At 42.0% G+C, this 15,474-nt stretch overlaps 1 protein-coding gene, 1 long non-coding RNA gene and 3 pseudogenes across 2 annotated transcripts; 4 read left to right on the forward strand and 1 right to left on the reverse strand.

Moving 5' to 3' along the window:
* Nucleotides 1-2,521: 2,521 nt before the first annotated feature.
* Nucleotides 2,522-3,677, forward strand: LOC115728626 (serine/threonine-protein kinase/endoribonuclease IRE1b-like). Its single transcript, XM_030658955.2, has 3 exons — nucleotides 2,522-3,058; nucleotides 3,184-3,335; nucleotides 3,418-3,677. Exons 1-3 carry the CDS (start codon nucleotides 2,538-2,540, stop codon nucleotides 3,675-3,677), a joined length of 933 nt encoding a protein of 310 aa, XP_030514815.1. The 5' UTR covers nucleotides 2,522-2,537.
* A 174-nt stretch (nucleotides 3,678-3,851) lies between these two features.
* Nucleotides 3,852-5,423, forward strand: LOC125316349. The gene is made up of 3 exons (XR_007199586.1): nucleotides 3,852-4,674; nucleotides 4,778-4,953; nucleotides 5,048-5,423. It is a non-coding gene; the product is annotated as an uncharacterized LOC125316349 (long non-coding RNA).
* A 997-nt stretch (nucleotides 5,424-6,420) lies between these two features.
* On the forward strand, nucleotides 6,421-7,696 carry LOC115728627 (annotated as a pseudogene).
* A 1,118-nt stretch (nucleotides 7,697-8,814) lies between these two features.
* Nucleotides 8,815-9,699, reverse strand: LOC125316190 (annotated as a pseudogene).
* A 1,629-nt stretch (nucleotides 9,700-11,328) lies between these two features.
* LOC115728628 lies at nucleotides 11,329-15,445 on the forward strand (annotated as a pseudogene).
* The last annotated feature ends 29 nt before the right edge of the window (nucleotides 15,446-15,474 follow it).

Here is a 15,474-nt window from a genome sequence, read left to right on the forward strand (position 1 = left end):
GTCTTGAGAAAACCAAGAAGGAAAATAAAAGGCAGCCCAAGCTTGGAGAATCCAAAGGGGACCTCCAAAAACTCTACCGATCTGAACCGAAACAATGGAGGAAGCAGCATGGGCCAGGCCTCGGTATAAGAGGGCTAGAGTTAGTTTTCCTAAAGCTATTTGAGTTCCCGAAGCTAAAGCAAAGGCTATGCCAATCAAATCATCGGAAACTCGGACAATAGGATGGCAGAAGAAGAATTTACACAACCAATACAAGAGGAAGGCAGTACGTTCCTCGTCGGTAACTTCACCATCCTTCTTAAAGTACTTCTTTATGAAGGCTCCATAGGCTAGTTCAGAATCAGGCAACTTATGAAGCTCGAGGCAAGTGTTTGTGAATATGGTGGCTAGGTTTGCCCGTAAGGGACTAATACGAGTAAAACAAAAAATGTCTAGTAATGTTACCGATATTAGGAAAAATGGAAAAAAGAAACTGTTGGTAGAGGATGACCAAAAATAGGAAAGCGCAGTAATCAGCCCATGTTTGATACGATAGTCAAAGTAGCAAAGACGCAGCGCGTCATGAATCACAAGTTCGTCCCAAAGGGAGCAAGGAAGAAGACACAAGTACCATTGATAGAACTTGGGCTCAAATTTGGACGCGGAAAAGGCCCTAAGACGAGAAGGATTGGAATGCCAATTGTAAGCTAGGACAGACGATTCATGAATTGGAAGTACCTCGGTTTGATCGCGAGGGAAGAAGTTGGAGAGTCTCTCGGGAACAAACTAAAGATTGTAGACCGCAAGGCCCAGGATGAAGGAGCCTTCATAAACGTGCTACACCGAGACGGAATGATGTTCATCATTGAAATTGTCAGAATCCTTGAAATGGTGATACTGATCTAGGGCATCAGACATAGAAAAAAGGAGAAGCTTGAGCCTTGGGAGCCATGGGGGTTGGGCATACTAAAGTCGCGGAGAATCGAGAAGACGAAAGGGCAAGGGTGCGACGAAGAAGATAAGTCTCAAAAAGTTACTCTGAATACGAGAAGCCTGATTGTGTGGGGACAGCTGAATGTATATAAGCTGATGTGAAAAGGGTAAAAAAGGCAAACGTGCGAAACGAGACAACCAAACGGGCGCTGAAATGAAAAGTAAGTAAATAAAAAGAACCTAGAATGAATTTAAATGAAAAAGAATGATCCAAACAATGTCAATATTTCGAATTGAAAATCAACTATATTTTATTTTAATAATCCATACAATTTGAAGAAAAAAATAATAAGTCCTTTATAGTTCAGATTCCACTATTAAATTCAATATTTAATAATAAGTCGAAAACAAAAAACATAATGTCCATTTTACCACCTCTCATCCCTCGCTTACGCACCTCCATCTCACGCTTATTTCTCTTTCCCATGTTGGCCCCCCGACGGCCCCACCCCTTTTTCCAGAACTTCTTTTCTTTTTTTAATTAAAAATTATCCCCCTTTCATCTCCTTCTCAAACCCTCACTCCGCCGGCCCCCTCCCCGCGAAACTTCTGGAAACCAAAAAAAAAAAAAAACCGAACTCTCCCTGTCTGTGTGCGTGTTCGTTCCGGCGGCATTTTCTCCGATCGGCGCCGTGGTGTGGGTGCTCTCGACGGTGGTTTCCCGTTCGATCGACTTCCTCCGGCGTAATTTTCCTGCCTGTCCCGGTTGGCGAGTTTCTCTCCGCTGGCGTGATTTTTCCTGGTACACTTTTCCTCTCGCGGCCGACTTTGTTGGCGACTCTCTCCTCCTCCTCCTCGACCGTGAGCTCCCGATTCGAGATTAGATCGGCCCCGAGCTTTGCCTCGAAGCAGCTCCGCTGCAGCGGAGCCTTAAGGGGAGGAATTACCAGTGGGTCTTACTCGGCTGCCCTGGCATCGGCAAGGGAACCTACGCCTCGCGGCTGTCGAATCTCACCGGCGTCCCTCACATAGCCACCGGCGACCTCGTCCGAGACGAGCTCGTCTCCTCTGGTCCGTTCTATTCGCAGCTTGCAGTGATCGTTAACCAAGGGAAATTGGTTTCAGATGAAATAATTATAGATTTATTGGCGAAACGTGTTGCGAGTTTCTTTCTGCTGGCGTGATTTTTCCTGGCACACTTTCCCTCTCGCGGCCGACTTTCTTGGCGACTCTCTCCTCCTCCTCCTCGACCGTGAGCTCCGGATTCGAGCTCAGAGCCCTAAGGGGAGGAATTACCAGTGGGTCTTACTCGGCTGCCCTGGCATCGGCAAGGGAACCTACACCTCGTGGCTGTCGAATCTCATCGGCGTCCTCACATAGCCACCGGCGACCTCGTCCGAGACAAGCTCGCCTCCTCTGGTCCGCTCTATTCGCAGCTTGCAGTGATCGTTAACCAAGGGAAATTGGTTTCAGATGAAATAATTATAGATCTATTGGCGAAACGTGTTGCTACACAACACCGGCTCCTCCTCTCGCCCTCTCTGCCGACTGTCTCCCTCTCGCGCACACTTCTCTCGCCCTCTCCGCCTGCCTCGATGCCTACGCGAGAGGAACTTGCCCAAGACATGGGCCGTCTCATTTACGAAGCTATGGATAGGTCACGTGGCAGTGATTTAGGTGATGGAAGCGATGATGAGGTCTTTGTCCGGGATGTGTTGAGAATCTCAGACTTAAAAGAGATTGGAAAAGGACAGAGTGGGAGCACGGTTTATTTGGGTAACCGTGATGGTTCTTGCGTTTCTGTGAAAAGATTTCTGAAAGAACACGTGAAGGTAGACAATCAGATTATAGATTTGTTATTCAACAAGCCGCACCCAAATGTGGTATGTCCTCGCAGCGATGGAATACAATACGACAGCCAATTTGGCTACATTGTGCAAGACTTATGTCATTTCAGTTTGGCGGATCTGGTTGATGCATTAAGCCTTTCTTCTAATTTCAAGATCTCTGTTGGTGATGCACAATCGGTGATTGATTACCAAATGAAGCAGATCGCTCTTAGGGATAGAATGCAGCAGAGGGGCATTGAGTTTTGGGCTCCTAATACCGATTGTTATCCGTCAAACACGATGCTGAAACTTATGAGGTAACAGTTTGAATAGAGATGAAACGAAAGTTCCTTGATTTCCAATATGTGTAATTATGTGCTACTTTGTATTATGAATGATTTCCAATATATGTAATTATGTGCTGCTTTGTATTATGAAACAGAGACATCGCAATAGGATTGCATTATTTGCACACACATGGTATAGTGCATGGAGATTTGAGAGCTGAAACCGTATTGATTGTTGATGATGATGATGGAGTTCTATCTGCCAAAATATCTGATGTTGGGATTACTACAGTACTTCAAGTTTCTAGTAAGTTTTCGGTAGGTTGATCTTTTGTAACTAAAAAGTTCAGAATATGAATGTTAATCTATCTTCTGATATTTGAATGCAGGTCGTGCAACAGCTCCGGAACTTTGTGATGCTGGTCGGCCTCCAACTCTACAATCTGACATTTTCTGCTTAGGTTGTATTTTGTACTTCTGTCTCAGTGGTGGACGTCATCCATATGGCGACTTTATTGTGCGTAAGTCCAGAATCAAGAAGAACAAGCAGAAGAAAGACGACCCGACTTTGGCGTCTTTGATGAAGAAGAACGTAGAAGCTTGCGAACTTTTCAATAATTTGCTAAGCTCGAGTCCACATTCGAGGTGAGAATACTGTCCCAAACTTGCTGACTAAAAAGGCAAGCAATATTGGTACCCAAAAAAAAAAAAGGCAAGCAATATGGTTGTGAGCTGCGGTACTTAATAACTAGTATGGTTGTGAGCTACGGTATTTAATAACTATTCAGCAACCAGTGTTTCTCTTGCCCAGTCATGAGTTTCCTTTGATTTTTATTTCTTTGGGAAGAAGATTGGGGACTTATTCTTACTTTAATTGATGTCTTTTGTGCAAGAGTGAAGAGTGGAGTGCGAATCACTTACTTTCGCATTGTAGCTAGTTGAGAAAGATTTGGACTATGGTCTTTGCAATTTAGGAGTACAATGGCTGACCTCAGGCACGATGCAGCATGAAATTTGTACATGGAGCGAGTATTAGTTTGCGTGATAGAAAGGAGCTGATTGCTATGATGATTCTTCGCCTTGTTTTTTTATTTTTTTCATTCGTTCGGGGAGAAGGAATAATAGAGCATTTCAAGGAGTTCAATCTTCTGGGAATTTTGATGGCGCGATAAAACCCGGACAAGGTATTCCCATAGTAGTCGGAAGATGGACCTAGAACTGGACTAGATATTACATTAACATACCTCATATCAGGTTCTCTAAACATCACTATGTGTCGGGTATGCTCTTCCATAAATCAAACTAATAGTTAATTGCTCTTGATTCCTGGCAGGTTAACGGCATCAAAGGTGATCATCCATCCATTTTTTTGGGATCTAGATACGAGGATGGACTTTTTGTCTGAACTCTACAATTACATATGCACTGCAAATCGAAATCGTCAAAAGACCATATTTCTTTCCAAATTGAAAGGCAAGAAGAGATTGATCTTTGACTCTCAGAGTTGGGATGTGCGGATAGATTCTCATATTTTGCCTTTGCTATTACCTCGAGGTGTGCATTATAACTATGAAAATGTCGTGGACTTATTGCAAATGGTGAGGAACCAGTGGGCTGACAAGGATAAGGTTTCAACGGCCATGCAGGTACTATCTCTGAACTGATGAATTGTGGAGCTGTTGACTTGTGTGAACTTTGTATTCGTATTAAGTTACTCACAAGTCAGTATTTCTTTGATGGCTCTGGCAGGCATTGCCCAATCCACCTTCCGAGCGTTTGGAGTTATACTTCACCACGAAATTTCCTCGTCTCTTGCTGACAACATATGATGTGACTCTAAAGCACTTAGAAGGAGAGCAATCCTTTAAGAGGTTCTTTGAAACAAATTACCGTTGATCCTTTGGCTGGCCAGCTCGCGATCATTGGTACGTGGGAACCACCATTAACAGTTGATTAGTTCATGTGATCTAATTCATTGCTTAGATTGTATAGATGACTGACGAGACTTGCACACTGCAGGCGCAGTGAGTCACATGAAAAACACGAAATTTATAGAAAATAGAAGGACTCATATTATTAGAGCGTCTCTTATTTGTGCCAAAGGTATCTTGAATTTAGTAAATCCTATTAGAAGGAAAGAGTAGCTATCTTCATCTTTGATTCTGATTGTCTTCAGTGCTTGTTTTTATTTGACCCTTTTTTAGATAGGCAGTGATTAGGTCCGAATTCTGTAGAGTCAGTCTGGTAGTGTCAGCATACCGTATACTCTGACCATTAGATGGTTTTGTATGACCCTGTGTACAGAATTTTGATCTCCTACTTTGATTCTCATGTTATGTTGAAGATCTCCCTATCCTGATATTTGGAGAAAATCTTGTGTTTAAAGATGAACTTCCAGTGGGTAGATAGTGAGGTGGAGGTGGATGAAATTTGAGTATCTGCTTTATGCTGTAGTTTTTGCTTTGTACACTTTGAAATGTTCGATCTAGGGGCTGGTTGGAGTCACTTGGTGTATAAACTTTTGTTAATTTATTTCTGGAACACCGGTATCGAACACACCAGCTTTTTGGTTCTCTCTGACGGAAGTGCTGTTCTGAGATGGTTTTGGTTTGTTGGCAACATTGTGCAGGGCTTAAATGGCGCGAAGAAAAATTAGAAGGCAGGAGAGCAAAAGATCATTTGGCATTTTCCAATGGCAACTCAACTTTGAAGATCAGCTCCTTGGGATTGTTTTGTTATCCACAAAGATGGTTGTTTGTTCTAGTCATATTTGAGTTCTCAGTTGGATGCTTGGAGAGAACTCATTAGCCTGTTTACTTAATGCTTTTGTAGTCTTTGTTCGGCCCTTTTGTTCAACTTTTTCAAAAGGTAAAATTATCTGCATTGAATTCCTGTTTTCGATTCAGTCATCAAGATTATTGGAACATTCAACTTCCCGCATGAAGGACTTGTATCAGAGTTGGCATGCTCTCTTGGGCTTCTGGAAAGAATTGGTCTAGTGTTTAGCTCATGCAAGGGGATTTTGTTTTCTGGTACTTGAATTGAACTGTTTCTTATAAGAGCATAGAGATCATTTCCCCGTAAATTCTTGCAAAGTATGTTCGTTTCTGGGTTTCTTTGGCGGCTACCTGCAGTCTGTATCACGCGACAGTGCAACATGGTATGCCAGGAGTGAAATTCTTGGTGGCGCTTGACATTGGCAGTGACCTTTTCTGGGTCCCATGTGATTGCCACGGCTTATGCATCGGTGTGCCGGTCTCCTCTTAATCTCAGGATCATTGGATATTTTCCCCTGAGGGTGTGGTCCATCCAACAGAAAACACAAAAAGATGGCAAATGACTGAATGAACTTCTTTTCTCTTGATCAGGGAAATATAGGAACAACGAACATCATGGCACTAGATGTCCTGCGTTATGAAGAAGAACTATGTTTAAAGCTCAAAATGCACGAGTGTGGGGGCATATAATTCTTTAGTTTAACTGGTGTAGCTGTTAGTCCCTTGTATCGTTATAACCTCAATTTGAATTACAATCTTTTGATCCAGGGATATAATCTCAGCACTCAGTCCTTACAACCATTTGGTATCATCAAGAAGCAAAACGGTGACTTGCAACAACAGTCTTTGCACGTGGGGCAGCGATTGGGTAAGACCACTTAGCAGTTAACCATATTCCGTGTCCTAAATATGGCTAGAACTGGAGTTCTGGAGCTTTGGTATAGGATGTCCTACATTTAATCGAATGAGATCAAGCCATGAACATGTTGTGCCTGAGGCGCTCCGTTAAGTTCTTGAGCATCACATCTTTGATCTTCACAGCCTCTGAATTCCTTCGATCAACATCAATATGACAGATTATGCTTTGGTAGTGTGACAGTCATATTTACATAAGGCATATATTGATATCGGTTTCAATTAGCAATGTCAATGCTGTCGTGGACAGGTGCAGAGTGGTTCTTCCTTGGATATTGCAGCTCCCAATGGCTTGGTTGGCCTCCGGATGGGGAATATATTGGTACCTGAAATTTTGTTGAGGGAGGGCTATATAGCAGACTTGATCTCAATGTGTTTCGAGCATGATGGGACGGGAAGGATCAATTTTGTGAATAAAGGTCGTCCTGACCAGGACGAGACCTCGTTATCGGAACCGTCAAAGTAAGTGGCAACTTCTTAGCATGATAGGGTTGTTTTCTATAAGAAGAAACTTCCGAAACTCATGTCCATAAACTACTTTTGCCATCCGAGCTATAACGTCACCGAAGACTCGAATTCAGGTGGGAATGACGCAACTCGACACAGAAGTCACCACTCTCTTCAGTTTCGGGACCTCCTTCACGTGCTTGACCAATCCAACTTGTACCAGGCCGTCGGAAAGTGTAAGCAACATTATTTGATGCAGAGCTGCATCGCATGCTAAACGACAAGGTTGGGTTTGTGTTCGTTTGATGTTGTCGTTTCTTCTTCTGCAGTTTCACTCGCAAGTACAAGATGAGCGGTGCCTTCTTGACTCGAGAATCCCTTTCGAGTGTTGTTATCACGTGAGGTGATGTCTTGTACACTAACACAGTGTAATCTCATTACAGTTATCAACCGAAAGCTAGTTAATTTGGTGATGGACAGTCCCGGTGGCAACGCCAACTTCGTACCGAGCACGAGTCTAACCATGAAAGGAGGCATCATACGGTCTGGGAAAGGCTATCACTGACCAAGCTTCTTTACATTGACCTTCTTCTGGTCTCACGAATTTGATTTGAACCAATCAAGCTACTTTCCTTCTTAGTAGATCGTGAGTGGGTTTGCCGTCCTTCTCACTATAGTCCATTATAGTCATAGTTCTCTCCTACTCCGCGGCAAAAGTACACTTTTAGTGCCAAAAGTTTTGTACGGAGATCGCTTTGGTATCAAAAGTTTCAATCAAATTACTTTAGTTTCAAGTTTTTTGAAAAAAGATTTTTTCACTGCCAAGTTCGATTTGCTCCGCCGGAAATGTGATGTGGCATTATTATATTATTATTTGAAGCCGACGTGGCTTCGGCGATATCCAGTCAGCAATTAAAAAATATAAAAAAATGAAAAAAAAATACTAAAAATAAAAATAAAAACTTAATTAGTTTACAAAAATAAAAAATCCAAAAATAAAAAAAAATCCAAAAAAAATCCAAAAATTAGTTTAAAGATTAATAAAATAAATCAAAGCTAAAAAAAAATGTGAACTTGAAGACAAGCGGCGAGGGCTTGCACCGACCATTGTAGGTGACAGTGGGGGGGCAGCGGCGAGGGCTAAGCCCTCCCCACTTGGTTCTCAACCCAGAAACTTTTTTCCTTTTTTTTTTTTTCAAATTTAAGGTTTTTTGTTAACTTTTTTAGCTTATTTTTAATTTTACTTTAAACAAACTTTGTATTTTAAATGAATTTAATTTTTAGCTAATTTTTAAATTTGAATTTGATCTATTTTAATTTATTTTGAAGTGCAGAAGTTCACATGGCAGCTCATGTGGACTTATTTTAATTTTTTAATGTCATTTTACATTAAAAATTAATTATTAATGACACGTAGCGCTTTTGGACGGAAAGTTTCGTCGGAGGTACCAAAGTGATCCTTTTGTCTCCGACTTGATACTAATTAAAAAATTTTGCACCAAAATGATCTCATGTAAATAACTTTTGGTACTAAAAGTATACTTTTACCCCTGCTCCATTATGTGGAAGAGATTCAATCCACATCAATTCGAAGGGGCACTTTCTCCCTCATTGGAGTATCCCTAGTGCTCTTTTTTTTTTTTTTTTTTACTTCTTTGGGGAATGAACGTGATAGTTGCTTTGCGAGGTTCTTGTGGGGAGAGGGGGGACTACTCTTCTTTTTTTGTCACTCGAGCTGATCCCCATCATGACACTCGTCCAGCCCTCTTCACGAACTTGTAAAATCGATGTGACATAGATAGCCAACTCTATTATCAAAGAAATAAGGAAAGGGGCGATGATCTGGCACTAGATATCCGGAGGTGTTGAAAGAGCAATTGTGAGAATGGGAAAAACCATAAAAAAAAAAAAACGACGATTGTTCATGAAGGTTTTCACAAAAAGACCCCTTGGTTCGGGCAAATGGATCACAATTACAGGTACTTGGGAGCATACCGATAGAATGAATGAAATACAAATAGTTAACATAATATGGTCATAAATCTTAGGTTGTAACTTGACAATGAGCGAATTTGTTGATGTTGCACCCACCAAGTATGGAAAGTGCCAAACATTGGGAACTAGTTGGGGAGGAGTTAGGAACAGGAACAAGGAAAAGCGAGAACCACTTAAATAGAAGAATCGATTGTACTTCGTTCTTTGTTCTCCATAGCAACTGGGGATCAAAAAGCACCAAATTTGATGACTTAGAAAGGGAACTACGAAGTAAGAGCATGATATTGAAAACGTTATAACATATGTCGGAGAGGCGTCCATTGATTCTGTACAAACAAAAGCCGAGTCAAAAGGCGGGGTAAGAGAGGGTTTAGCTAATGGATATATTAATTCTTCCTGGAACCAGTAATGCCTAAACCATGTAAAACCAAGACCGATCAATATTCCAACGAAACGGATTCGAACCTCTTCTAGAATAGTTTCCGGTGCAAAATAAAATTCATAGGAAATGTAGTTTGAGTAATTCGAAGGAGAAATAGAAATATTTGATAGGATTCAATTCATTTTCACTAATAGGAAAAATGATTAACCCATCATCCGAAGAAACGGAAAAGACTACCCTCCGAGAAATTGTATAACATGGAGAAAGTACTCACTTTCCATTCCCCGAGACAGAAGATCACAATAAAGATTGTTTAGAAAGCTTACTCTTTCTTCTCATTGAGGGGGATGTAAACCGAATTCAATATCAAAGAAAAGCTCGATTACCTCTTGGAGATTGACTCATGTTGGTAAGCTCACATCTACAGTAGTATCGTCATATACTCGAAATAAAAATAATAGTTCCACGATTATCTTTTCTTTAACAACATTTATTGCTCGGTCCATATTCAAAAGATTTAATACTTCTATCATTTCGCCAGCCCTAATGCCCACAAGAATAGCTAGAGGCAGAGCCACACTCATACTCGAAACGAAATCGGCAATGAGTTTATCCACTATACTGAGTCTTAGATTCACCTTCTCTAAAAAAAGACCGCTAACTTGTATATGGAAGATACAAGACAAGCAAAGCGCCTGGTCCTCCCCAAGTTTAGTGTAGTGGAGTGTGGTGTGGTGTGGTTTTGCCTCACCAAGAAGTGGGAAACTGGGGCAAAAGCCGAAACGAAACTAGATTGAGGTATACTCCGTGCTGCAAAAGGGATTTGGCCAGTAGAATACAGAGTCTTATTGAGGCCATGAAGACAGACAGCGCTTGTAGCTTGCCCATAGGAATCGATTTGATATTGTACTTTGGTACACTGAAGACCAAGCCAATCTTGACAAAGTGAAAGAGAAGTCAATTCGATCATTCATGTCGGAAAGCATTTTTCCACGCTAGGATCCGACCTATGTTAACAGCTTTCTTTTCTTATGAAACTTCGATTTAATAGCAAACAATGGTAATTTCAAATATTGTCTCCTGTCCCTACCGTTGTCATCTCTATTTGGGTAGCGAGCTTGATTATGCACATGGTTCCAGAGATGTTTCATGAAGCGTAACGAACATGACATTTCATTTCTTTCCCGCCGTTTCGCAGAAGAAGCTCAGTTTACTGCCTTGCCATTGTCAAGGATGCAGAAGTGAGTGTAAATTGGCTGATGACTCACTATCGCCATTCAACTTTAGACCTGTCAAACTAGATATAAATTGCCTATATGACTCGCTCTCTCCATTCAATCTTGCACTGTCGTTTGACAGGTCTAATGAATATTAAGCAAACAACTGAAACTTAGTCATTAGCTTTTTTATGAGACTTGGGAGTACCTAAATCCCAATTTCATGCTTATACAATCCACACTCTTCATTCGATTCTCACGCGTTTGCTACTGCAACTCTTTTCTTTTTCAAAGAATTTCATGACAAGCTACTGTGTTCAACCGCCGAAGGCTCCTTCTAGGGCTGAAGAAATTCAACCGTCCGTGCTCTTGGATCCCTTCATTCACTTAAAACGTCCCAAATTTCAATACTCTCTGATCTGGTCAACCGGACTATTCACAACCGTATTATTGATTTTCAACTTCTAATGCAGGCTATGACATGAAAGATTCTAACGAACGCCTCAAGAAGACACCGAACGAGATGATGTCTCCCGATCCAGCCAGGGCATTTAGCGACCCCCCGACATGACGGGAGCGACGAAGACCGATCATCAGAATTCACATGCAGCAGCAGCGGCATCATCATCATCATCACCACCACCATTGTCTCAATATGGCCATATAACAGAGCTCTTCAGCTTGGGCTACCTCCTCACTCATGCTCTGTGCCTTAGCCGTTTTGGGTCCACTCATTCGTACCACACTCAGCCCACGCTCACACAGAGCCTCGTGTGGCATTCCGATTCCACGATGATGGTACCATTCGAAGATTGACCAAATTACTATGGTCATTGTCTAAACCAAAATTTCTTTTCAATTTCGTCCCTGCCGTGGTCGGAACTAGCGAGATGAAAAATCGACAAATTATTTTTTTTAAGCCTCCTTTTTATCTCTTTTTGACTTTGACAAATTGAGATCATCAAAGACAAAAGGAGCCAAAGTTCTTCATCGTGCTCTGTGCCAATTGATTATGGCTGATTAGCAGCTCTAAAAGAGAAGCAAAAGTTATCCACGCCTCACACTATGGAAGGCCTGAAATTCAGGGTGCGGAGACTTTTTCTATTGAACTCCGCAATTTTAGGTTCTTTATTATTATTATTTTTTAAACTCATTACCGGCTGTTGATGCTCGACGACGACATACCGATTAAAAATGCGTTCTCGATAGCCCGAACTTAAAATAACGAAAGTAGGTAAATGAGTTTGCATTAGGATATATCCGATGATCTACACCATGCATAGATATATGATAAAGGTGTATGCGCCATGATAGAAATAAATTTATTGGTGGGCATTAATTGAACTAGTTAGTACACAACAATATGCTAGAGAAACTTTCAATTTTTTGTGCAATGAAATTTTTTTATTTTACTTTTTGGTTGAATATATGCAACGAATTGAAAAAGGACCTCGCAACGTTATAGTATAAAATGGATGGCCATGATCTTGGTACTTGTCCGTGCCTCGTCTTTTTTTTTTTTTTTCTTGTGGCTAATGCTAACGATCCACACTTCCTCCCTAACCTAGCTTGCCAATGAAGATAATGTCCCATTTGCATTTCCATCCTCACTTTTTAAATTCTTGTTGTTGTTGCTCACTATTATTGAGTTTCAACTTTTCAAATTAAGCCCAAAAAAAGGTTGGGTTGGGAGGGTTTGGGTTTGGGTGGTTGGAGAGAGAGAGAGAGAGAGAGAGAGAGAGAGAGAGAGTGTGGGGTGGGGTGGTGGTGTGGGGGACCGGGGGGGGGGGGGGGGAGAGAGAGGAGGGGGTGGGTGTTTGGTGTAATCGAACTTCTTAAGTTGTTGTTGCCATTATATTTTCTTTTTTGAAGTTAGTGAGCTTGATTCAAACTTCGGCTATGCGGGTCCGCCCGGGTTCGGCGAGAGATTCGAATGCTAAGTTCTTGCTCGACTCAATTCTATGCTATTCTTTGCATTCGCCCTCTCACATGGTGCGGATGTAGAAACGGGAAGCATCTTTTGAGGTGACAAGTGGGAAGTCCCATGAAGATTGAGGGCCAAAGTGCAAAAAACATAATTTTGAGCCCGAGGAGGAGTTGTGCGTGGGATTGTGTCTTTGACTAAAATGGCAAGTCATATAGCTGTCTCTTCATCTTCCTCTTCCTCCTCCCGATTCTATTCGACTGACCATTTCGCACCATTCCTGACGACCTCCTACAATCCAGCCGCGCTCGCTCCCTCCTGATCCGTGGCGACGCCGCCGCCCGCTCCCGATCGCGCCGCCTTCTTGACCGCGCTCGTCTCGCTGGCTGTGGTTCTGGCCTCGGAGTCGCGGGGCTGCTAAGGGTTCGCGACGTTGGGGTTCGGTGTGCACCTCCGGTTCTCAGATCCTATGAAGGGAGTGTTGGCGGTCGATCGGTTAGCAGAGAAGGGAAGCTTGGAGAGTACGACGAGGTCATGGCTCTGCGCGACGGTGCGATCCACGGCCGTCAGCTCGCGTCGTCGTCCGATAACCAGACGGTTCTGACTTTCTCTAGCGGCAACGAGACGATTCTGTCACCTTCTCTTTGGATAGTACGTATTGTGTTATCTCTCCACTCCTGTTTTTTTTTTTTTTTTTCCTGGGTTGATCTCTACTTCTCCTTTTTCATTGACTGCGATTGCTTCTGGAAAGTGAAGAAACATGACAGAAGCGCGGACGAAAGTTGTGACAGCTCGATTACTCAATGCCTACGTATAAGGATGATCGGCTCAATGTCTTTTCATTGGTATGGATAATCTGTGATTGCTTTCGTTGCCCCCGTGGCTTGTTTTTTGTTCATTTATTTTTCTGCCATAACCAGTGACAGCTGAATTTCTCTCTATCTCTCTTTTAATTATTTTCAGCTTTGAAACTGAATTTTCCCTTAATTTTTCTTATTTTGATATTTCACACTGTGTTCTGTTTATTGACAACCAAAGAGGGCAGAATCTTCGAAGTTTTGCTCGAGTGGATCAACTTAATTTGATAAATGCTGCCTTTTTTCTTGGCATTTCAGTTTCCTCTATGCCAATGTTTTGGTCGGGATCCCGAGTTTATCCTATTTGGTGGCTCTAAACACTGGCAGTGATCTGTTCTGGTTACCCTGTGACTGCAAAAGTTGCATATGGGCCCTCAAGACATCATCTGGACCGCTATCCTTCTGGTTAGGAGTGCTCCGTCTCTGTCCCTTGTTACAAGAGTCCAAGCTTCATGTGTTATCTTGGGTGGACGCATGTTGGGGGTAGTACTAGTAACTCCTGATGCAATGCATAGACTAGTGTCATGGAGAAGCTAATATAGTGGATAATTGTTCACATCTCCGCCCGTTGATTGACAAGTTTGAATGTGACAGCAAGTAATACGGGTAGAATTATGATATACAACTTACCATGATTAACATGACATCGCCAATCAATCATCTGACATCCAATTCCAAAGGCAGGGTCTTGAGCGTTGAAATACCATATTGTTGATTGTGCCCTTATGTCATTGATTATTAGAATATGGGCAAGACATGAAACTAAAGCCTTTTGACAGAGGTAAAAACTGAAAATTGTACGATATTCCTCCATTTATATCTACATCCATTATGTTCCAGCGTGTCCATGAGCTCTTGTTTTTTGCCCTTTATTGTGGTATGAAAACTTTAGCTACTTCGGGAAAGACTTTCTCACAAATGGAAGAGACAGGAAAAAGAATTGAAGTTAGCCTGTCTACGTTGTGTCCTTTGTCTAACATAGATGACTAGAATTAACAGGTTTCTCTTGTTAGTCTCCTTGTCGACCAGACTGTGGATTTCAACATTTACAGCCCTAATGCATCCTCAACAAGTGCAGAAGTACCCTGCAACAGTTCAATATGCGGACAACAGTTGCGACTATCAGGTTGATTATCTTTCTAACTATACTTTGTCCACTGGGATTTTGGTGGAAGATGTGTTGCATTTGACAACAGACGACGATCATTCAATGGCTGTCGATGCTAAAATCACATTTGGGTGGGTATACTGTCTTCCACCACCATTTGAGCAAATTAGGGGAACCAACTCGAGTTTTTTGTTACGGTTTGGTTACAGGAGAAACACTACTGACCAACTTGCCCTTGCTGGTGCTTGTTGCCAGGTTCCATAGGACAGACTGTGTGAACCTCGACATTCTTTAACTGTCCAGAACAGTGAAGTTGTTGCTTTTGCTTTGGATCTATTTGAGCCAAAAATTGCCAAGAAGAAGTTTGAAGAACATTATTGTTGGTTTTTAGCATTACTTTTTTCATTCTTTCACTAGGTTCCCAGTTGTCAGAAGTTTGGTAGTTGATGTCTGAGCTAGATATGCTTGTTTTTGTAGTTGTGGTCAGATTCAAACTGGTCTTTCTTAGATGGTGCTGTGCCAAATGGTCTCTCTGGGCTTTGGCATGAATAACGTATCTGTTCCTGGCATTTTAGCTGAAGAAGGGCTTACTTCAAATTCATTTTCAATGCGCTTTGGACCTGATGGAATTGGGAGAATTAGTTTTGGGGACAAAGACAGCTCAGACCAAAGAGAGACACCATTCAACCTTAGGCAATCACAGTAAGCTTCCCCGTGGGAAGAAAAGTTATCGTGTTGTATGGCCTAGATTTATGTCGCCAACTCATGGCATTGGGTTGCAGCATTTCTCTTCTGCCCTTTATTTACCACATTACCTTACTCAA

This window comes from Rhodamnia argentea, chromosome 8 (genome assembly GCF_020921035.1).
Source record: "Rhodamnia argentea isolate NSW1041297 chromosome 8, ASM2092103v1, whole genome shotgun sequence".
In the NCBI taxonomy this organism is placed as follows: Eukaryota; Viridiplantae; Streptophyta; class Magnoliopsida; order Myrtales; family Myrtaceae; genus Rhodamnia; species Rhodamnia argentea.